Source organism: Myotis yumanensis, unplaced genomic scaffold (genome assembly GCF_028538775.1).
Source record: "Myotis yumanensis isolate MYYU_CA2020_CCGP unplaced genomic scaffold, mMyoYum1.0.hap1 SCAF_17, whole genome shotgun sequence".
Taxonomy (NCBI): Eukaryota; Metazoa; Chordata; class Mammalia; order Chiroptera; family Vespertilionidae; genus Myotis; species Myotis yumanensis.
The window spans coordinates 26,541,281-26,564,556 of NW_027223768.1; the positions used below are offsets into that span (position 1 = coordinate 26,541,281).

Genomic DNA, 23,276 nt, shown 5'->3' on the forward strand with positions numbered 1-23,276 from the left:
TTTTCTTTCTAACTCATAAAGCAAAAAGTTTAAAAAATACCTATACTCTCAACATTTCTGTTCATGCTTTGGATTTTTAAAAATTATTTTTCCTTGGCTCATGAAAAACTCATGTCGCTATCACTTGAAAGTGTCCTACTTAAATACACTTTCGTAGGGCATTTAATTTACTAATTTTTTGCTGTCACTACATTTACACTTCAGTTGCAATTATCCTATATAATAAAACCCTAATATGCAAATTGACCGAATGGTGAAGCGACTGGTCACTATGACGCGCACTGACCACCAGGGGGCAGACGCTCAAAGCAGGAGCTGCCCCCAGTGGTCAATACGCTCCCACACGGGGAGCACCGCTCAGACAGAAGCTGGGCTCGTGGCTATCCCTCTCCTGCCCCCAAGGCAGTGCAAAGGAGCAGCGAGCCTGGCTTCTGGTTGAGCGGTGCTCTGGGGAGCAGTGGCAGTGGTGGGAGACTCTCCTGCCTCTGCTGCAGGTGGGCAGTAAGGAGCAAGGGGTCCCGGACTGCAAGAGTCCCCGACTGTGAGAGGGATGTCTGACTGCCAGCTGACCCGAACCCGGGGTAGGGGTGAGGGAACAGGCCTAAGCTGGCAGGCGGACATCCCGTGAGGGATCCCGGACTGCGAGAGGGCGCAGGCTGGGCTTAAGGACCGCCCCATGTCTCCCTCCAGTGCATGATTTTCGTGCACCAGGCCTCTAGTTTCTCAATAAGAGATCCCTAGAAATGGAGTTATTTAAAAATCTTAATTATTTAGTCATAGTCAAACTGCTTTTGTAGCAAGACAACAGCAATTTATATGCTTTTGAGTCATAAGTAGCAATTCTCCAGCCACCCATGTCAAAGTACAGATTGCTCTTAAAACAAAAAATAAAGAAATTACTATTAACATGGAAGGTGAAAGATAATTACATTACTGTTTTATCTGCATTTTTCTGATAAGTGAAGTAGAGCAACATCTCACATTATCATTAATCGTTTATGCAGCTACCTCTGTTTTAAAATTCCTTTGCCCATTTTCCCTTTTGAATTTTTTTGTACCTTTCAAACTCAAATCAAATGCAAATTTTAAAAAAGCAATGAAGAGTCTAAAGTTTTATCTGGGAATGCTCATTTTATTAAATAAATTGGTCAACAATCCTTGTAATCACATTCAGTGTTTTTCATATCACTATCCTAAGTAAATGATTTCTGATGTGGATTCACCCATATCCTCAATAATTGAAATAATGCCTGCACAATAGTAAGCATTATATAGATAATTTCTAAGAGAAAGGAAAGATGGAAGGCAGGTAGATAAGTGGGTGAGTGACTAGATGGACAGGTGGACCTATGAACATCTATCTCTCCTATGTCTAATTCTCTGGCACTTTACATACAATGATAATTTTAAAAATCACAACTTAGGAGCGCTTCAGAGCTAAAAAAGCAAGCATTTTTTTATGTCAAGTACAGTGGGGCCTTGACTTACGAGTGTCCCGACTAATGAGTTTTTCGAGATATGAGCTGTCTCTCGGCTGATTTTTTGCTTTGAGTTGCGAGCTAAAATTTGGGTTACGAGCCAGCTTCAGATACCCCACTGCTAGTTGGCGCAGCGAACGTCACAGTGAACGCCACAACATCAGCCCAGCATCACGTGTTTCACTCGTTCACTTTTTGATTTTGACATACGAGAAATTTGAGTTACGAGCTCCGTCATGGAACGAATTAAACTCGTAAGTCAAGGCCCCACTGTACTAATATATTCTAATGAGTAAAATGTTCAATCTATCAATAAAACATATAAAGATCCAATTAAGAAATTTATGTATATGCTTTTGCTAGTAGCTTCTTCTAATAGAACATCTGTTTCATCTTCCCAGTGACTAAATAACTAATAGATCAGAATAGAAAACTTCCTCAAGTATCATGTTTATAATTAGTTTTATTCATAGGAATAACATTTACCTGAATGGAAATGTTGCGATCCTGAGCAAATTCAAGTTCTTTGTTTTTCTCAGTTAGTGCCTTCAGTTGACTGTCTGGATAAAAGGAATTTTATGATCACACACAGGCATAAAACTTGCAATGAACAGGTTTTATCCAACTGCCACTCATATACACTTTAAAATTAAGAAATTGAGTCTCAGAAAGATTGAGTTATATATCGCATTTTAAATCATAAATACATCCCAAATTTACTGTATTTCTAGACCAAATTTTAAAATAGGCTATCCTGTCTCCAATATTCCATGTGATCATTCCAGCCAACCTTTATAGGTAAAAGCATATGTAATTACCAACTTCCTTATTTTTCAATGACATCTTGCAAGTCAAACATAAAAAAAGTGAATTAAATTTACAAATAAGGAAACTGAGCTAAAACATACCAAGAAAGTTAGTAACATTTAACTTTCATAAACTGTATACAGAATAAATCACAATAGACACTGTGATTATAATTCAGCTTATTAATCACTGTAAAGAGAGCCTTTAACATGGAAGAAAGGAAATTATGCTTGATACTCAATTACCAATCCCACAACTTCCACTTATAATGAATGGGCTATCTCTCCTTAATACAGTTTCTCTGCTAAACACATGAAGATAATTAGGAAAGAATTAACTTTCTAAAATTTTCTTCAATTAAAACTCATCTATATTATGTGCTAGCAATTTAATGAGCAAATACTTTATTATTATTTCCAGTGTTAAGTTCTATTTAAACAATTGGCTTATTACAAGAAAAAACCCTACGAAATTAGTCTAAATTTTCTATTTTGCTTTAAAGTTACTTACTGCTTTCCAAACTTACACATCCAGTATGATAAATTAAAAAAATATAAAGGTAATTATACACCTCAAAGGTCTGTTTATCTTTATCCCCATCTTCCCCTCCCCCTCCCTCTTCCAGATCTGACACAAGCAGCTGTAATCAGTCATTTTCCTGAAATTCTTTATCATCACTATTGTACAGACCTTTTTATTATGCCAAGACAAAACAATGTATAGACAATAAACTGGATCTCGTTACTCAATATGTACTTGTGCCCTCATTACAAATGTATCCATATCATACCATCATATGTATGTCATGTTTTAAAAATGAGTTGTGCCAAAATTAGCTGAAAAAAAGCATGACCCAAATAGCCAAAGGGCATGAACCTGGTTAAGAAAGAAGATTGATGTTTTAACCATTCTCCTTATCATTTGCTTCCTGAGTTCCTAATCAAATTGAAACCCATCGGTATCTAGTAACAAATACTATGCCCCTACTCTACCAGGTCTTTTCTGACGTTTGCTTTCTTCTACTGTAGACAAAGCAAATACACATCATCTTCCCAATAAATGTCAAGACCTTTAAGATCTTGTGTACTTTCTAGTAGTTAATGATGTAAGAAAACTAAGAAGGAAATTAGCTACTCTTCTTTCACCTGAACTAGGATTAAGTAGGAAATATCTTGAGATTAATATTTATAAAAATTTTAACAGAAAATTAAAACAAATGGAATAGGTTTTAGTTTTTCAACAACATAAAAATAATTAAGCACTTTCTTTACCTTTTCAGTTGCATAATTGCTTTTATTTTTTCAAAACACTTTCTAAAATATCACATTTGGTCTGTATAGTAAGTAGATCAGCATGTGGTTCTAGCCATTTTATAAACAATAGTCAGGCACTATTATGAGTTACATATGGCAAAAAAGCATTTTAATAGCACTCAGAACCAAGGCCCCCTGACCACTAACCAGTGGTTCTTAACCTTCCTAATGCTGCGACCCTTTAATAGTTCCTCATGTTGTGGTGACCCCCAACCATAAAATTATTTTCGTTGCTACTTCATAACTGTAATTTTGCTACTGTTATGAATTGTAATGTAAATATCTTGATATGCAGGAGTATTTTCAGGGGTGGCGACCCACAAGTTGAGAACCACTGAAAACCCTATTTTCTTTTATAGTCTTTATCACTGAATGAAAATAAAAATATTACCATAAATGAAAACAGTATTTTCAGATACAGTAAGTAGATGTTTCCAAAGTATACAAAAGTGTCAGAAGATCTCAATACTCCACGAATATGATAAAGATGTAATTAAGCCCTGGCTGGTAGCATCGCCCTGCAGACTGCAGGGTTTCCGGTTCGATTCCAGTCAAGGGCACATATCCAGGTTGTGGGTTCGATTCCTAGTAGGGGGCGTGCAGAAGGCAGCCAGTCAATGATTCCCTCTCATCGTTCATGTTTCTATGTCTCCCTCTCCTTTATCCTCTGAAATCAATAAAAATATATATTTTTTAAAAAGATGTAATACTTACTAAGCTTCTCCAGCTCAAGCCGCAAGCTTTGGCACTCTCGGGTCTCATTCACAAGTCTCTCCTGACTGTGGGACAGCCTCTTCTCTACCTCAAAGTACTGTTGTTCTACAGAAGAGCAGAGGAAAAAAATAATAATAAAACACACATGTACCCACAATTTCGATACTGCCACTTATTTTTAATAAGCTTCATTTTAAAATTTAAGACATAGTATTGGAACTGCACTCCAAGGAAGAAAACTTGAGTAAAGGTAAATACATGCAGCACTGAAAATGACTTCAAAAGAAAAGACCTGAGGGGGGGGTTCTTACAAATTACTGGTCTATCTATCCCACTTCAAGGCAGGAAACATATCTTACACATCTCAGTGTTTCCCCCACACACGAGCCAGTCGATACCTTAGCATAAAGCAGCCAAATAAGCTTTATTAAAGGGAGAAAAAAAATATTTACAAAAACGGTTCTGCTTTAAAAAAAAGGCTTGTGTTAAAACAGCCAAAATATGCCCCAAAGTATAAAATTACTACATTTAAGTGAAAACAAACGCCGTTAACTTATCACGCGAAGGGCTCTGAGTCCGTTCTGTTCAGCACTGCTATCGGGCCCATCAGAGACACTCAGTATTTTCTGTGTCAATTCATGAATAGAAGGCCGTGGACTACCTTCACCTCTGGGACTCGGGAGATTAATTTTCAACACCTCAATTCTGCTACACACTTTGAAGTAAGACTTTATTCAGGCCGAAACCGGTTTGGCTCAGTGGATAGAGCGTCGGCCTGTGGACTGAAGGGTCCCAGGTTCGATTCCGGTCAAGGGCATGTACCTCGGTTGCGGGCACATCCCCAGTGGGAGATGTGCAGGAGGCAGCTGATCGATGTTTCTCTCTCATCGATGTTTCTAACTCTCTATCTCTCTCCCTTCCTCTCTGTAAAAAAATCAATAAAATATATTTAAAAAAAAATTTATCCAGAACTTTCAGCCAACGTAGCAAAACCCAGTAAACGAGCGCCCCCAAACAACTGGTGAACCACAGCGTGGAGCGGGCAGTGTGTGTTCGAGCCACTGCTGTCGGTAACTTCGCTCTCACCTGAGGGTCTGCTCCAGGCATTAGTAATAAATAGGTCGCCACGTATTTTCCATTAAACTCCAGCTGTCGGCGGTTAAGTCCGACACAGTAAACCCATTTGCCGCCCGTTCCCTTGGTCGCCAGCGCCCCGCCCCGCACCCACGCATCTTTGTGCGCATCTAGTTCCCAAGGACCAGCGCCGCTCACACTCACAACCAGCGCAGAAAAGGCCCCTTTGAGCCTGATGATTGGAGCCTGATGATTGGAATCTGATGATTAGACCAAGCGAACGCAGGTGAGCCGGCAACACGGCGGCCACCGCCACGGTTTTCCGCGCAACTGACGCGCGGGGTGCTCTAGGCTTAGACTGAGGCTGCAGGCTCTTCAGTGCGGGGTAAACAGAGCCCAGGTCGTCGCTAGTTCGTGTCCCGTGGGACTCGCCTCATTACGAAGGAAACGGGCCTGGCTGGGGACTCAGATTTACAAAAAGAAACGAACGAACAAAAAGACTCCTGCGTATCCAACTGAGAGAGGAGCCGGCGAGACAGGGCCCAGGTAGGGTCCCACCAGAGCGAGGAAGCGAGGCTACCAGGGCGGTCGCAGCCAGAGCGAGAGCTCGAAAGCGGGAAAGACCGGCCACCGCGCCGGGGTCGGGCCCACCCCCCTGAGCGCGGGAAGGGCGTCACTTACCGCTCTCCACCTTAAATTTCTCGTGCCGCCCCTTCAGGCCGTCGATCTCGGACTGCTGGTCGGCCAGGAACTTTTCGAGTTTGTTCTGCACGGACTTCGGCAGCTTGTTCAGCTCCGTGCGCTCCAGGACCTGCTGCAACACCGCCGCCATGTCGGCCAGGCCGGGGGCCGCCGCCGCAGCGGCCGACGGACCAGACGCGGAGAAGAAAGGCGAAGACCAGGAGGACCCAGGAGCCTGCGCGGCCACCTCTGCCGCCTCGCTCGGGGGCTCGCGCGCGCCGGCCCGCCGGAGGTTCCCGCGGCGGGACCCTGGGAAATGAAATCTTGTGTTAGCGGCGGCACCACCAGCGATACGGCGCCCGCGTCCGAATGCGCGCGCAGCAGCGGGCAGCGATGCATCCTGGGAACAGGAGTTCAGAGCCGGCCTCTGACCCGGAACTGCACTCCGACTTCCCTTTTTCACTAGCACTACGCCCCGCAGGATTCTGGGAAATGTATTTCCCCCCCCCACCCCCCTCAAATGCCTCGCGGAGCCCAATTACGCAACGTCGGGTCAGCTTCCTCCTTTCTTCCCGCCCCCCGGCTCTCCTCAGCAGGCCGCGTGGCCACTGTCCGCGAGGTGGCGCCACATGGTGCTGATTAACCCACGCCCCTCCCTAAAAAGCAGGGCAAGCTTACCATCAAAGCTTCGGGAGGCCATGGCTAGTCCTCTTTGGCGGCTCCTAGACACCGAGCCGCTAGAGGGCATCGGTCCCGGCAGGGCCGGATGGCAAGCGCCGCGGTGACTGGTGCCCGGAAGGGGGCGGGGTGGCCCGCAGGCGCTTTGGCAGAGGAACTGCGGAGAAGGCAGGGGGGCCGTTGCGTCATCAGTCTGCGCCACCCGACGCCTTGAGACCCGGGGTGGGAGTGGGAAGTAAGGGGTGGGGCGTCCGTCGCCTTCTGATGAATTACTGCCTAAGGCCCGAGGGGAATCGGGTCCCTGGAGGCTGGTACCTGGGCCCTGAGCTCCTGGGACTGACTGGCAGGTAAGTTGCCTGCCACGCGGACCGGTGATTCAGCCTGAGGGTGTAATTCGTGCGTTCGAAGGTGTGTGTGTGTGTGCACTGGGACACAGCTTCCTTTTTGAAGGAGGAAACAGACCTTAGGACACATATGGACAGACACTACGGCACAGCACACGAATCCAACTGTGACCGACTCACCTTATTGGAAAGAGCTATTTAGATGCCGCGCTTGGGAATGAGTGTGTGCATGTGTGAGTGTGTGTGTGAGTGTGTGTGTGAGTGTGTTGGGGTGGGGAACGGTGAGCCACCAGGAATTTCAGGAGCCCGGTTCATGGTCCAGGACGAAGATTGTGTTTTAAAAAGGAAGCTCGGAGGAGTTGTGAGTGTAACCTTTGTTTTTGTGCTCTAAGGTGACGTGGCAGAAAAGGTGATCTTAACATTTATGTTTTTTAAATGGAAAAAAACTGTCGTAACAGACGTTTTTAAACACGATTCTCATAAAGCACTTCTCACTCTGCCACCTGGAGAGAACCGCTGGTTTCCGGATGTGACCCTGGCCTCCGAGCCGAGTCTACGGATGACGTCATGTCTACGGATGACGTCATGTTGGATGGCTCCTAAAATAACTCGTTCAGGTCTTCGTTGAAAACAAAGCGTTGCTGGTGCCGTTCACCCTGCAATTTTCCACAGTAGTAGGCCTTTTCCGACTGTCAGTAAGGCGTTTGAGGTTGATTTTTAAAAAAATCTCTGAGATATTTCATGTAACCACTTTAAGGTTGCAGGCGTGTGCCGTACTGTTCTTTGCCCTAGGTACACAGTATCATCGCATTGTTCTCTACCCTGTGGAAAGTGCGGGTGTTTTGTGCACGAACTCCCAGGATCCTGAGTCTAGATGGGTTTTTCAGACCCGCTGGCATCCCGCTAGGATTATTTATTTTGTAGACCCAGGTCATCAGAGCGCAGGGCGGGAGAGTCGTCTCAAGGCAGTGTTTGGACGCCTTGGAAAACTCCTGCTGATGCTCCACATTTCAGGTAAAATGGAACTGTGTAGGCCTTTTCAGGAGTGTCCTTTGTAAAGTGTCGTTGGCCACATTTCGAAGTTTTAAAGGAGCACTAAACAAACAAACAAACAAACAAATCTTAACATTCCACCAGATTTTACCACCCAATTCATTTTCATCTTCCTGGTGCATTCGGTTTCTTACAGATTAACATGCTGATAGGTGTCACCTTGGGAGAAATTAGGTTTCACAGTTAACATACCATAACTTTGGAGTCACTGTCACTGCTGTTTCTTGCAAGAATTGGGAATTATTAGGCCAGAAGGAAAGGAGTGGAATAGCGTGATGAAGCAGAGGAAAGTTTAAAAACACAGAAATGCATACTTTAAGGCACTATGAAAGTCGAAAGCCCTTCCCTTTATGGAGGCATTAATGATTTAGACAGGCAGTTCTAGACTTAATCTAAACAAACATTGTGTGCAAACAGTTGTGAGAAAAGAGGTCGGAAGAAATGTAATGCATTTCGAAGATAAAACTGAGCAGGCTCTTGGAAAAACAACAGCAACGACAACAAAAACAGCATCCAGCAGGCCATTTCAAAGTGGAACCAATCCTCTGGGCTTTTGTTTTAGGGAATGCAAAATCACTGTGACCGTTGGCTGGTGTCAGATACGCCGCCCCTGCGCATCTCTAGCTGCCTCAGCTTTGTTGTGCGGACTCAGAGTGAAATTTTTTTTATAAAGCTCACATGACTCTTACCTCTGTTCAATATGCTGCAACTGTGTACCTGCAGTCTTTTATATCTGTTTTATAACATGTTGGAATATCATCGCTTTACATTTTTGTCTCCCACACCGAATGGGAACTCTTTGAGATCATCATTCGTTATTGTCTACTCTTTTAGTTGGCATCTTTGTTTTTTAGCCACAGAAAATCAAATCAAAGGAGCACAGGGCAGTAAGAGGGATATACTGGCTCTCATCCGCAGTTGGGAGTTACCCTTGATAATGGTTTAGAAGAGAAACTGAGTTTGATTCCTCATTATGGGCATGGTATTTAAGGGCATGGACTCTAGAACCAGACTGAGTTGACATCGTACCTTTGCCACTTACCAGCTTTGCCACTTGGGCAAGTGACATTACCTTTCTTTGTTTTAGTAGAAGCTCTACATATGTTGCTGCATTGCTATTTACTTCAGTAGTTCTTGTTGTACTATGAGTTACTCAAGAGCAGACATCAAGTACTGCCTTCATACCATCTCCCCTGCCACAACTTCTAGCATGCAGTAGTAGTTCTTCACAGTATGCTTAGATTCTCTCTACCTCCCAGTGAGCAAATCAAATAGCATCATCCTTGTCCTGGCCATGTGGCTCAGTTGGAACGTCATCCCGTACCCCGAAAAGGTGGCCAGTTCGATTCCCAATCAGGGTACATACCTATGTTGCAGGTTCGATTCCTGGTTGGGGCACTCATGGGAGACAACCAGTCAATGTTTTTCTCCCACATCGATGTTTCTCTTTCCCTCGCTCTCTCTCAAAATCAATAAAAACATATCCTCAGGTGAGGATTAAAAAAAATTATCTTTTCTGTTTGAGAAATGCATACTGAGGCTTAGCAATAGATTATTTAATGCAACTAAGGAGTAGTACATCTGAAATAAAAATTCAGGTGTGTTGACTGCTAATTTATCGCAAATGTGGCATTAAGTTTCATCTCTCATATCAACTCTGGTTGGTTAGTCGTTTACTGCAGCACTGTAGAGAATTTTGAAGCTACATTTGAACTTTGCAAGTAAGAATATCCTATTTAATAAGCAATCACTGCAAAGCATAGGGTTGCATTGAGGTAGTACCACTTCTCTCTCTACTTCCCCCCATGTGGAAAATGTTGAAGGTTATATTTTCCCCCCCTAATAATACTATATATTTTTTTCTTGTAATTTAGGAGATTGAATTAGTTCTCAATAATGGGAAGAACCTACATTGTAGAAGAGACTATTGGCCAGTATCTCTCAAACCTCAATCTCCAAGGAAAGTCTTTTGTCTCAGGTCTTCTAATAGGACAGGTATGTATCTTTTACTGCATGTTTATTGACAGAACAAATTACCTGTTTATTTAAAGTTGAACCATGCTGTTTAACAATAAACTCAAGGTTAGGGGATGGAGGGATGGAATGTAGAAGTAAATTTAAAATGGGTTTTTGAGGAAAAATGTGGAGCAGTAAGACAAATCTAGTCCAGGTGTGCTCAAGTCAGAACACATTCCCATTTGACAATGTAAAAATACTTTATAATGTGGAAACTTCAAAATTAGAATTTTTACTGATCACATTATCTGTATGTTTGTGTGTGTTTCCAAAGTGTTTTGTACTTCCTTCTAATTTTTATTAATTCTTGGTGGTTCAGTTCTTTATAGAAGTGGCTTTTGACAGTTTTATTCCCATTGTAATTTGTCTTATCTCGTCTTATAGCAACAGTCATCTTATATTTTGTAATAGTACTTATCATATTGATTTTTTTTTTTAATTCCGTGGAGAGGGAGTGGAAGAGGTGGGAGAAATTTGAAAATTATACACATTCTATTTCCCCCATAAAGTTAAGCCTTTAAAAGTCAACATGAAATGGAATAGAGATTTGGACATTTACTTGAAAAAGCATTAGCACCAAAGACTGTGTTGCTAAGCAGGGAGGACTCATTAGCAATACAAAGCAGCAGCAACAACAATAAACGAGAGTTACATAGACAAACTGCCTAAACACTGTGGAGGGGAAAGTGCACTGTGGCCCAAGGGCTTGAGTTTGAGGCCTGTTAGCAAATGAAGCTCTATTGTCCAGAGCTCTAGTTCTGGGTATTTTATCATGATGCCTAGGCTTAGAGTATTCAAACTACAGAACGAACTTTCCTTGTTCTGATGCTATCCATATTCCCACGACTCCCCCAGTCACACCTTCATGGTCACAAACCCGATTCTTAACTTGTAATCAGAGGGCAGACCCTGCACTCTTCACCCAGTAGTCCCATCCGGAGAGGCCGCTCATGAGATGGCCAGCCTGCCTCTCAGCAACACAATCTGAACTTCGTTTTTATTCCAGGTACTCAGTATTTAATATAGGGTTCCTTTTGCTAGGCACTTTTTATTTAAGGTTCTTTACTTCCCATTATTATTATTGTTTTTACTTTAAGTGAAGAAGAGTTTTAGAGAAAGATGGGTTCAAAGAAACAAAAGTTCAGTGAGAAATACCCTCTTCCAAACTTTCCTTGGTGCACACAGACGGTTTCTCACAAATGCGTCTCCCGATTTAGGATGTTCCTTCTGGTGTTGCTTCATGCTGCCTTTTCATTCCTTCCGCTCTTCTACACGTTCCTTCTTCCTCTTTATGCCAGGGTTCATCATTTTTCTCTCCTTCCCCTCAAGCTTATCTGTTTCCTACTTCTAGGGTCATTTTCTTTTCAAAGTCATAGATTTTTTGAGAAGGAAAAGCTTTCTTAATCAGCACCTACCTTTTCCTGTGTACATTTGAATGTAACTCTCTGGAAATAACTTTTTATAGAAATAAGTTCTCTGTCTTTCTTTTCTAGTCCAAGATGACACTAACGATGGGAATTTCAGGTCATGTCTGAGGATGACAACATACTAACTTGTATTATCAGCCTTATTTTCATACTTTCTTTATAGGAACCTTCCACTGTAATAACACTAGGCTATTAAATGTCCCTAAATTTATATTTGGGTTTCCCAGCTTTGATTACCATTTAACTGCTATGAAAACTGAGGAACATAAATCTGATATCACTTACGTGTCCCCTTGTTTTTCTGTGGACACATATATGCAGGTTTCTCACTATTGTCATTTTTTGTTTGTTTGTTTTCTTTCTGTTTTTTTAGTTTCTGTTGATATACAGTATTTGTCATTTCAATGAAAGTAAGGTGCACAAGGTCATTTGTTGCTTTATTTCATTGAATCACCAATATGTTCAAATTATATAGGAAATAATACTATATTATTTGACCAAGCATATTTGTTTTCCTTTGATTTAAATGCAGTTCACTTACTCATCCAGTAAGTCATTTTTAGTGACCACTATGTGATTCACATTTGGATGTCCAAATAAATAAGAGGCTGATATTAAATATATTAAAAGATGACATGTGAGGGAAGTGTTGTAAGCATATTTATGAAAATTGATTTCTGTATAGATTCCATTATAGCATAGACATTAACAACTTAAGCTGTTATAAATATTACTTTTTTTGTATGTCATAAGAGCTTTACATTCCCCAGTCAGATATCACTCTAATAAGTTTTTCTAATTTGTTTTTAAGTGTTCTTCACAAAAGGATTATGTGATTCTTGCCACTAGAACACCACCGAAAGAGGAAAACAATGAGAACCTCAAACATCCCAAAGATAAGGTGGATAACTTGGATGAAGAATGGGCCACAGAACATGCTAACCAGGTCACCATAGTTTTCTCCTTATATAGTTAAGTTTGTGTTTATTGACTGACACAATAAAAGCACTGTATCCTCAGATTATCAGAGTAGGATTTCAGAGTACTCATTCTTAAGTTTCCACAACTTTCATTTTCTTACTTGAAGGGAAATAATAGATATTACAGAAGACAAACTGGTAGTATGTGTCACACACTTTAAAAATATGCATAACTTCTTAAACTAGTAATGCACCAAAAGAGATTTATCCTAAACAAATAATCCAGTGAACACAGAAAGACTTGCTAAGATTTTTAACCAGTATTATTTTAGAGTAAAGAAAAATTACAAAATACATAAATACTCAATTATATCAATAAATAGGTTTTAAAAACAGGTAAACCTAGATAATAGGAAGCAATGGATTTTCAAGTCAGACACCCTCTGATCAAATTCCAGGTTCTAGTATTCTGCTAAATATAGGGATACAGTGATAATTGAGAATTATTTCTTCCCTTAAGGACCTCCCAGAGGGTCCCCCAAAATATAAGAAAAAGTCAGCTCTCAGCCTGAGTAAAGGTATAGAGTTGGAAAACCTAGGCATATGCATGGAGAACAGTGAGAAGTTTTGACTGGCATTTTGATATTTCAGAGTAAGTAGTGTCAAATGAAGGATATCTGATTATCCAGATTTTAGTCTGAAATAGCAGTCTAAGGAAAAATTGATACTTTATTTAGCTGATAGCCGAAGCCATTGAAAAACATCTTATAAGATATTTCAGTCTCTGATTTCATGAGAAAGGGGTTGCTTTATTTTTGTAGCTAATGGGTTTCATTATTTAGTGGTTTTACTTATAAGGTTATTTTAGAGTTAAATTCAGGATACTCTAGGAAGATTGTGTTCATAATGACACCCCATTGTCTTGGTTATCATCCATTTCTCAGTATTTTAACTCGTTTCTCAAAGCTCCTACCTCAATGCTGTTCATATAGTTGATACTCAGTAGGGATTTGCTGATTTAATATTTAGCTTCTCAGACACAAAGGATTGCATATAATGCCAAATGTTTATGTTAGCTAATACTATATTTCTATTTCAGGTTTCCAGAATGCTACCTGGGGGACTTTTAGTTCTTGGAGTATTTATTATTACAACATTAGAAATGGGAAATGATTTTCAAAATACCCTGCGCAGAGTAAGTATGAAATATAAAAATTCTTAATATGATCAAGTTGCATCTTACTTTAATGGATGCTCTTTGTATATACGTATACCTTTGTATACATATTTGAATTTCTGTCTCATAATTCTTTATACTGAGACTAGAGGCCTGATGCACAAAATTCATGCAAGAGTAGGCCTTCCTTCCCCTGGCTGCCGGCACCGGCTTTCCTCTGCCACCTGGGACCCGGGCTTCCCTCTGGCCGCCAGCAGGCACCCGGGACCCGTGTCCCGGCTTCCTCCGGAAGGTCGTCTGGAAGGACATCCCATCCGGAAGGACTTCTGGTCTAATTAACATATTATGCTTTTATTATTATAGATTATGTTGACATAGCTTTCCCACCCAATTGCTTGGTATCTCGTGTGTAATGTCAATATTTATATTTTTAATCAAAGCTACAGATGTTAAAATAGTCTACATTTAAAGGTTTTTTACTTTTATGAAACAAGTTATAATGATTTAACTGTTTTTGTCATACAATAGCAATATTCTGCTAGACCTTTCATTTAGTTCCAAGTGATTGCTGTAATGTGAAATTAATAGGCTTTGTGATTCTTCTGTTCAATTCTCTCAGTATCCTGAGAGTAAAACATAAAATCATCACAATAATAAGGTATTTATTCTTTATTCCTGGTCTGAGTATTATGAATTCCCTGTTTTTCATTTTATTCCCACATCAGTGAATTGGGTATTAAAGTCTACATGTAAATATGAAGGTTCACAAGCTGTTTCCCCTGACAACCTAAAGTAAACTCTACAGCCAGCTTTCATAAAAAGTTATTTTCCACCCTGGTCAGTTTGGCTCAGTAGATAGAGCATCGGCCTGTGGACCGAAGGGTCCTGGGCTCGATTCCGGACAAGGGCACATGCCAGGCTCGATCCCCAGCAGGGGTGTGCAGGAGGCAGCCAATCAATCATTCTCTCTCATCATGGATGTTTCCGTCTCTCTCTCCCTCTTCCTTCCTCTCTGAAATCAATAAAAAAATATTTTTAAATAAATAAAAAGTTGTTTCCTCCACCAAGAGAGAAGCAGACCTCATAATCTTAAAGAGTGCAAAAACCCACAGAAAATCCCCCAAACTTTTTCTAGTAAAAAAGTGTGCAACTAAGAATTCTAGATGCTACAGATTCCTACAGTTTTATAACCTTAACTATCGAATGTCCACTGTCAAACTTTTGATATTTGTACCTAAGGGAGTAAGGGAAGACAATGGAGATTTCTCCCTCCCCTGGGAAGTTATTCAACCTTCTGCTATTTTTCCCATCTTCTATATATATATATATATAAAAGGCTAGTATGCATAGTGTCCCCATGGGAGTTTGACCGCGAGACCAGGAGTTCTATCGCTTGCTATGACGTGTGCTGACCTCCAGGGGGCGGTGCGGAACGAGGGAAGTCCCTGGCCGGCAGCTGGGGAAGGGAGGCCCTGGCCGGTAGTTGGAAGGCCTTGATCGCCAGCCAGGCCTAGGGCCCTTCCCATGCACGAATTTCATGCACTGGGCCTCTAGTTTTTAATAAATGTATATTACAGTTGGTCTTAATGGCATTTTGGAATAGGATCTAAACCGTTATGTATTAATAACATAAAGGTTGTGCATCCTTTTGTGGTTGGTGCTGGATTGAATGGGGGTGAATGTGGACTCAGTGCTAGAGAAATATAGTCAGATCTTCTTTCCTGTTGCTTTTATATCTCTGTTCGTAAGAAGCATATGAAACTTTAGAAATGCTGTATTTCAGAAATTATTGAGTTTGAATTATCTAACTTTGTTTCCATTGGCCAGCATTGAGGAACACTATAAGAAAGAACATTATAAAACTTGCCAGTGTCTTTCATAAGATCATTGTTAAGAACTTGGTTTGTTATATAACATTATATTGTCTTTGAAGAAATTTCTTTTGATATCGTTATGAAGAAACTTGTGCCTCTTCTGATCAATTGTTTTCAGCTTTATGGACCATGTGAAGTAGGTAACAAATTAGGTTTCTTTGTGAACATTATTGTTAGAAAGCTTAGAGCCAAATTTATAACTCCTCTCCATATATCAAGTATGCCCTTCCATAATTCTTATTTCTGCTATAAATATATGTCACTATTTCTATTTTTTTCACTTTTATTTTGCTACTATATTGTATGTGTCCTTATATATTGCCTTAAATCTTTTGTTACATTTAAATAAGAAATGCCAAATGGGTGACATGCTCCATTTTTTTTTTTTTTTTAATATATTTTATTGATTTTTTACAGAGAGGAAGGGAGAGAGATAGAGAGTCAGAAACATCGATGAGAAAGAAACATCGATCAGCTGCCTCCTGCACACCTCCAACTGGGGATGTGCCCGCAACCCAGGTACATGCCCTTGACCGGAATCGAACCCGGAACCTTTCAGTCCGCAGGCCGACGCTCAATCCACTGAGCCAAACCGGTTTTGGCGACATGCTCCATTTTTATAGTTTAAAAATTACTTGTCCTTTCTCACTCTTATTATAATAAAGCCTTTATTCTATATTTCACTTAAATGTTTGCCCAAAATTAATTTTTATGTCCAGTTGATTCTTAATGGTGATGGATTATATTTTTCTATTTAAAAAACCAATTGTATAAATGGAACTCAAATGGTTAGTAATCAGTTTCACTCTTTCTTTTGAAGAAAAGACAATTTAACTATAGAATCATGAAATTTTAAATAGATGGGATCTTAGGGACATTATAATTGTATGTTTTTCTGCATTCACTTTTCTTCTTTCACTTTGCATTCAATTGGTGTGTGTTTTCCTCTATTTCAGCTAGTATTTGCTGTGGAAAAATCTATGAATAAAAAGAGACTGTGGAATTTCACAGAGGAGGAAGTCTCAGATCGAGTGACACTTCATATTTGCTCTTCTACAAAAAAGTATCTTTTATTTAGGTGTTCATGTTTTAAATGTATATAATACCAAAATAATGTTCCTATAAGTTTTCCCTCCAAACATTTATTTAAATCATTATTTAAAAAATAAGCTTAGTTTTTAAGTTTTTCTGTAAATAATACTTAGCACAATAACAACTACTACTACTACTACCATTACTACTACTAATATAGTCATGCTTTAAGGTTGCAAAGAGTTTGACAGAGGTGTCAAGGACTAGGGAATGAGAACTGTTTACCAACACAATAGGTCCCCTATAGAGAGGTAGATACCCCAGCTGACAGTTTAGGCAAAGTAATGCTTTATTATGTTAAATTTTTACCTTCAATTGCTATTGGTAAAATGTTCAATTCAAAGCACAGGTGCAGTGAACTGGACAGTTAGGATATCTAAGAAATTTTTAGGACTTTAGCCAAGATCACATGGCACTAAAAGCCCGTTATAGGGACCCCTTTCCTATACATCTTGCCAGGGCAACAATGCCTCTTAGGCGACAGCCTTAGGAAGAGACTGCAGCAATGCAAGGGCCCAGTGAATCAGGATTTGGAAAACACAAAATTCAAACAGTGATCGCTCCTGCAGAAGCTGGGCTTTAAACTCCTTTGTATATTTAACTAGAAAGTTTCATGTACAGGCCCCTTGACCCAATAAAGATTCTCAGGCTTGACTCCATCCAAAACAGCACACCTATTTACCTATTTGTTATACAGGGTGTGTATTTGAGCAAGTACTTTCTATTTATTCTGATTAGCAGGCTTTATAAGCCATAAGAAATAGTTTAAAGCACCACAACTGCCAATACCGGTTTGGCTCAGTGTATAGAGCGTCGGCCTGCAGACTGAAAGGTCCCAGGTTCGATTCCGGTCAAGGGCATGTACCTGGGTTGCGGGCACATCCCCAGTGGGAGATGTGCAGGAGGCGGCTGATCGATGTTTCTCTCTCATCGATGTTTCTAACTCTCTATCTCTCTCCCTTCCTCTCTGTAAAAAATCAATAAAATATATTTAAAAAAAAAAAAAATAAAGCACCACAACTATAGTCAGAGCTATATATATATTTGTATAATTACATACATATGTGTATATATCTTTAAGTGTGTAAAATGGTATAATTTTGTAAAAACTGATGGATGCTTATAGTTATTTTGTTTTTTGATGATTTATTTTCTTTTGATTATCAAGAATTATTTTTTTGGGTCATTTTTATCCTTAATTAGTAAAGAATACTTTGTCGAACTTATGATATCCATGATCCAAAGGTAAGAAAAATTGCTCTTTAAAGATTTTTCTGTGTTGCAAACTATTTTTAAAACAAAATTCAATTCTTTATTTAGTTTTTAAAAATTTCAATGCTGTTCCCTCCTATTGATGTCCACAACCACCTATAGTTTTTTATTTTGAAATATTTCATTACAGTCAAGGAAAATGTATGTGTTGTTTTTTTTTAGTTGTTAACATATGTTTATTAAACTCCCCCTGCCTTGTTTATGTGTTTAGTATTATATTTGAGAGGCTAGCAGTAAAAGTATGTGGGCTTTTGGTAGCTATAGTGCCTAGTAAGCAAGCTATTTGCACTCAGCAGAATCCGAACTAACATTTACTAAGCTGTTTAAAAGTAATGTGAAAAAGTAACTTTTTAGAATTCTGTTAGAGTGGATGGGACAGAATGGAGAATATCTGGCACCTGAAAGCCACTCAGTGGTTATTTGCTTCACATCAGAAGCTTCAGAATTAACATGGTTGAAGCTATAGATGAGAGCTAGAGGACAAGAGGATTCCTCAGAATTCTAAACATAGCCCATCTGGTCTTTTCCAGCCAACCGCTGGAGGAGGGAGTCACCAAGTTCAGTATTCTGAAGATTACTAAAATGAAATGCATGCTTTGTTTTTATTTAGTTGTAACCTATTGCCCTTTGATGAAAGAATTTGGCTAAATGTCTTAGCTATCAGGTTGTTCAAGTTATTAGGTTGTACATATGAGGGCCTAAAGCACATATTTTATGTTTTTACCCCTCTCTCACTAAAGAGTTCAGCAAAACCAGCAGATTGGAAGTATCAAAATGGACTATCAACTTCATGGCTTTCTTTAGAGTGCACAGTTCATATTAATATTCACATCCCACTGTCTACTACTTCTGTCAGCTATCCTCTGGAGAAAAATACAAAGGTATCAGGGTTAAATGAATTTTCTGTAGTGATTGCTGAATAGATAATTTGCTTTTATTCTGGTTGTCTACTGTTCATTTTATAATCCTCAAAAATTGCATCCTAATTGTAATGATATTGTTAGAGGTAACTAATTTATTACCCCAGATTACAAATTTAGAGGGGGGACAATGTCGTAATACTAACATATTTAGCATAATAGGTGCTCCATAAGTATTTGTTAATTAACATAATTATGTACATTGTAAAATATAGTTATGTAAGAAGGTACACTGTTTGGTCTTTTTGCTTTTGCATGATCTTTTGTTTTCTCTTTTTTAGTCCTTTTTAAGAATTTTTGTATCATTCTTTTGTTTATATCTCATTTATCTTCTGTTGAAGGAGGCAAATACTGCTTTATATATTTGAGGCTTTTTCTCTTCTCACATTTTAAAAAGATAATGGGAATTATTGAACTTACTTGACTATGGTCATGTAGTTATTCAACCTTCTAAGTCAGTGATGTAAATGGTAGTTTGAGATAAAGATTAGGAAAAGTATTATCAAATACTAGAAGCCTGGTGCAAAAATTCGTGCATGGGTGGGGGGGTCCCTCGGGGTGGCCTGTGGGGATTGGGCCAAAACCCACAGTCCAAAGCTGCCTGCAGCTCACTCCCGCTCATCCTGGCCCCACTGCACCAGCGGCGGCCTCGCGCCCAATCAGTCCCCATCTGGAGAGGCTCGCGCCGCCACAGCAGCTCTTGCAAGCCATGAGCCCTGTGTCGGGCACCCTTCTGAGGAGAGTGGCCTATAGGATTGGGCTGAAACTGGCTCTCCGACATCCTCCGAGGGGTCCCAGATTGCGAGAGGGCGCAGGCCAGGGCGAGGGACCCCACCAGTGCACGATCGGGGCAAGGGAGGGATCGCAGGAGGGCTCCAGGGCATGTCTAGCCCATCTCGCCCAGTCCCGATAGGCCGGACCCCAGCAGCAAGCTAACCTACCAGTTGGAGTGTCTGTCCCCTGGTGGTCGGTGCACGTCATAGCGACTGGTCGACTGTCTGCCCCTTGGTGGTCAGTGCACATCATAGCGAGCGGTTGAGTGACCTTAGCATATCATTAGCATATTATGCTTTGATTGGTTTAACAGTCGACCGGTCACCAGACGACTGGACACTTAGCATATTAGGCTTTTATTACATAGGATGAGTAAGATGAAAAAAACTGCTACATAGAGATTTTCACTACGCCAGTGAATTAGGTGGAAAAAGTTGATTGTGGAGAGTTTGAGATGGATATTTGAAAGATATCCCTTTTGTGTTTCTTATAAGAATGGACTTGCACGCTGGGCAAAGCAAATAGAAAATGGTGTTTATTTGATTAATGGACAAGTTAAAGCTGAAGATTGTGACCTACTAGAAGGACAGGTGAGTTCAGAGAAAATCATCTTACTTATGAAATTATTTGCATTAAGGAAAAACAAAAGATGACGTATCCTTAATTCTATAGTCCTTTCCTTCATGAAAACAGTTTTCACCTACTTCTTATTTCTAAGGCCTTTTGAAGTAAAAAGGCAGACATTTTTCTCATAAAATTATGAGATTATTTCGGAAATAATCAGAATCCTGCCCTAACGACAGTTTGAAGACTAACTTTTGCCATTTTAAAGAAGGGTCTTTATGGGCTCCTAAAATAGCTTTGATCTGAAGAGAAACTTTAGTGATCTCTCCTTTCAGAGCAAGGGTTAGTGAACTTTGCAGAAATAACCAAATGGTACATATTTTGGACTTTGAGGGCCGTTTGGTCTCTGTTGCCGCTATTCAGTTCTGATGTAGCATGAAAGCAGCCACAAACAATACATAAATGAATGATCTTAGTGTGTTCCAGTAAAACTTTATTTATATAGCCTGGTGGTAGTCTGGATTTGACCTATAGACCATAGTTTGCCAGTCCTTGCTTTAAGCAGCGGCTCTCAACCTGTGGGTCGCAAACAATGAAAATACATCCTGCATATCAGATATTTACATTACGATTCATAACAGTAGCAAAATTACAGTTATGAAGTAGCAACGAAAATAATTTTATGGTTGGGGGTCACCACAACATGAGGAACTGTATTAAAGGATCGGGGCATTAGGAAGGTTGAGAACCACTGCGGAGAAATAGAAGTAGGGAATTAATGTTTTGTTTTGTTTTTTTCTCAACATACATTGATTGCTATAGAATATACAAAGTAACATATCTATAGAAATAGCTAAAATAAAATGAATAATAATACTTTTTCCCTCTAAGTTACTTAGTATGTGTAGGATAGTTCCTAAATTGTCTTTTATGTTTCATTTTGATCTCAGTAATCAAGTTTTAACTTTTTTTTTTCCTAGAAAAAACCTCGAGGAAATGCTCAAGCAAGTAGTTGTTCTTTTGATGTCAGAGTGTTAACGCAGTTGGTAAATATTTTAAAATCCTTCTTATCTAAAGTACATTATTTCTAAGAATAACCTTAATGAAATTGTTTCTGTTTTTATGTTTATAATTAGAGAGTCAAGGAATTTTAGAGATGTAAGAGACTGTAAAAAATGTCCAGTTCTAGGAAAGTTATTTACAAGAAACATTATTTTAATAAAACCTATTTGAGTCTTTTGGCCCAAAACTATTAAAAATTTAACATAAAGTATTTGACTATACTCAAATGCTCAACAAATGACATATAGCTTATATAAGGAGAAATATGAAGGCCTTTTAATAATTTATGGAGAAAATTTTCAAGCACTTGGTTCAGTCTAAACTCTAAAATGTCTTCTCACTTTACGAAATGGTTCCTATAATGTTTAAATATCTTTTGTAGTTATTAATGTAGTTTGTATAGTTAATATAATGTTGGCTTTTAGAACTTAAAGTGATTTTTGTCTTTCAGCTTCTGAATTCAGACCACAGATCCACAGCCACCGTCCAGATCTGCAGTGGCTCTGTAAACCTTAAGGGCGCTGTGAAGAGCAGAGCTTACATTCATAGCAATAAACCCAAGGTTAAGGATGCTGTGCAGGTACAGAAGGAGTAATAACTGGTACATGAAAAGCAGAAGTGTGTTAGCATGACTATTCAAAAATCCTAAGATTTTATTTTTTCAGTATCAGCTTTCATTATTATTAATTTAACTTTGACTAATAAAGGCCCAGTCGGTTAGGCAATACAATTATACCATGTAATTGATCACAAGATTTTCATATGTAGAATGTCTATTTTATGTCTTTTTTAAAGTGATGATTATACAAATTCATTACGTGTTCCACGGTGTGACTTATTAGTACATTGGAAATCATTATCTCTAAGGGAAATTGGACTTTTTATTTTTAAAAAGAATTATTTATTTATTTTAAAATATATTTTATTGATTTTTTACAAAGAGGAAGGGAGAGGGATAGAGAGTTAGAAACATCGATGAGAGAGAAACATCGATCAGCTGCCTCCTGCACACCCCTTACTGGGGATGTGCCCGCAACCATGGTACATGCCCTTGACCTGAATCGAACCTGGGACCCTTCAGTCCAAGGCCAATGCTCTATCCACTGAGCCAAGCCAGTCAGGGCTTGAACTTTTTAAATAATAGGAAAAGTATTTATTGGGAGAATGATTAGGTAGTATTCTATAATCTCTATAATTCAGAAATTTTAAAAAGGACGACTAGCACTTTTTTTATAGTTATACATTTCTTAGTTCAGAATAGTAGCATTATTTGTTTAGATGCAAACCTGCTTTTATTTATTTGGTTTTAATTTATTCTTTATATGAGGCAGGCAAATTTGCTTTTAAACTATTAATGTTAATAAGTATGTTAAGTGGACATTTTAAAAGGAATGATGTATCAGTTATTTTAGTGGATGTGATTATATAGGGAGACCAGTTATGTGAGGGCTTCTTAGTAATAAAATAATACAAACCTAAAGTAACAGTTTTATTTCTTATTGTAATTTGTTTTGTCTTGTTTTTCCATAGGCAGTGAAGAGAGATATACTGAATACAGTTGCCGATCGTTGTGAAATACTATTTGAGGATCTGCTTTTGAATGAAATTCCAGAAAAAAAAGTTATGAGTATAAAATTAAGTACTTTTTTTGGGCATGTTTTCACTAGATAGGATGTCAAGATGTAATAGATATGTCATTTTTCATATTTATAGCTATCTTTCATAATATGTCATCTTTTTTATTGAATGAAAAATTTTCAGTTGCACAAAAAATAGTTTGTGAACACCTTATAGTAGGAAATCTATCAATATTTAAAATAATGTCTAGAAAGATTTTAAAAAAAATTATGCATGAATTTCTGCCAGACTAGAAAATTGTGCTAACATTTTAAAGCTAATTTTAAAAATTAATATAAGATTTTAAAAATAATTCATTCATAATCAAAACATTTATTAATGTTGAATATTTATATAATAGATTATTTAATAGGTATTTGTGGTCTGTATGCAATTGACATATTATTCTTACCAAGTTT

At 39.1% G+C, this 23,276-nt stretch overlaps 2 protein-coding genes across 7 annotated transcripts in view; one reads left to right on the forward strand and one right to left on the reverse strand.

Moving 5' to 3' along the window:
• TPR (translocated promoter region, nuclear basket protein) overlaps positions 1-6,798 on the reverse strand; it is a 73,133-nt gene extending 66,335 nt beyond the window's left edge. For 3 of the 5 annotated variants that reach the window (XM_070397198.1, XM_070397197.1, XM_070397196.1), the window contains exons 1-4: positions 6,746-6,797; positions 6,068-6,376; positions 4,313-4,417; positions 1,965-2,038 (exon numbers count right to left, since the gene is read on the reverse strand). In XM_070397198.1, coding sequence (XP_070253299.1) covers positions 1,965-2,038; positions 4,313-4,417; positions 6,068-6,376; positions 6,746-6,767 — 510 coding nt within the window. In that variant the 5' untranslated portion in view covers positions 6,768-6,797. Of the gene's footprint in view, positions 1-1,964; positions 2,039-4,312; positions 4,418-6,067; positions 6,377-6,745 lie in introns of all 5 variants that reach the window. The other 2 variants (XM_070397199.1, XM_070397201.1) reach the window with 2 other exon arrangements.
• A 183-nt stretch (positions 6,799-6,981) lies between these two features.
• Positions 6,982-23,276, forward strand: part of ODR4 (odr-4 GPCR localization factor homolog) — a 28,893-nt gene continuing 12,598 nt past the window's right edge. The window contains exons 1-11 of one of the 2 annotated variants that reach the window (XM_070397205.1): positions 6,982-7,092; positions 10,017-10,137; positions 12,397-12,531; positions 13,605-13,700; positions 16,513-16,619; positions 17,857-17,893; positions 18,661-18,801; positions 20,109-20,204; positions 21,159-21,224; positions 21,692-21,820; positions 22,771-22,859. In XM_070397205.1, coding sequence (XP_070253306.1) covers positions 10,039-10,137; positions 12,397-12,531; positions 13,605-13,700; positions 16,513-16,619; positions 17,857-17,893; positions 18,661-18,801; positions 20,109-20,204; positions 21,159-21,224; positions 21,692-21,820; positions 22,771-22,859 — 995 coding nt within the window. In that variant the 5' untranslated portion in view covers positions 6,982-7,092; positions 10,017-10,038. The remainder of the gene's footprint in view (positions 7,093-10,016; positions 10,138-12,396; positions 12,532-13,604; positions 13,701-16,512; positions 16,620-17,856; positions 17,894-18,660; positions 18,802-20,108; positions 20,205-21,158; positions 21,225-21,691; positions 21,821-22,770; positions 22,860-23,276) is intronic. The other variant, XM_070397206.1, reaches the window with a different exon arrangement.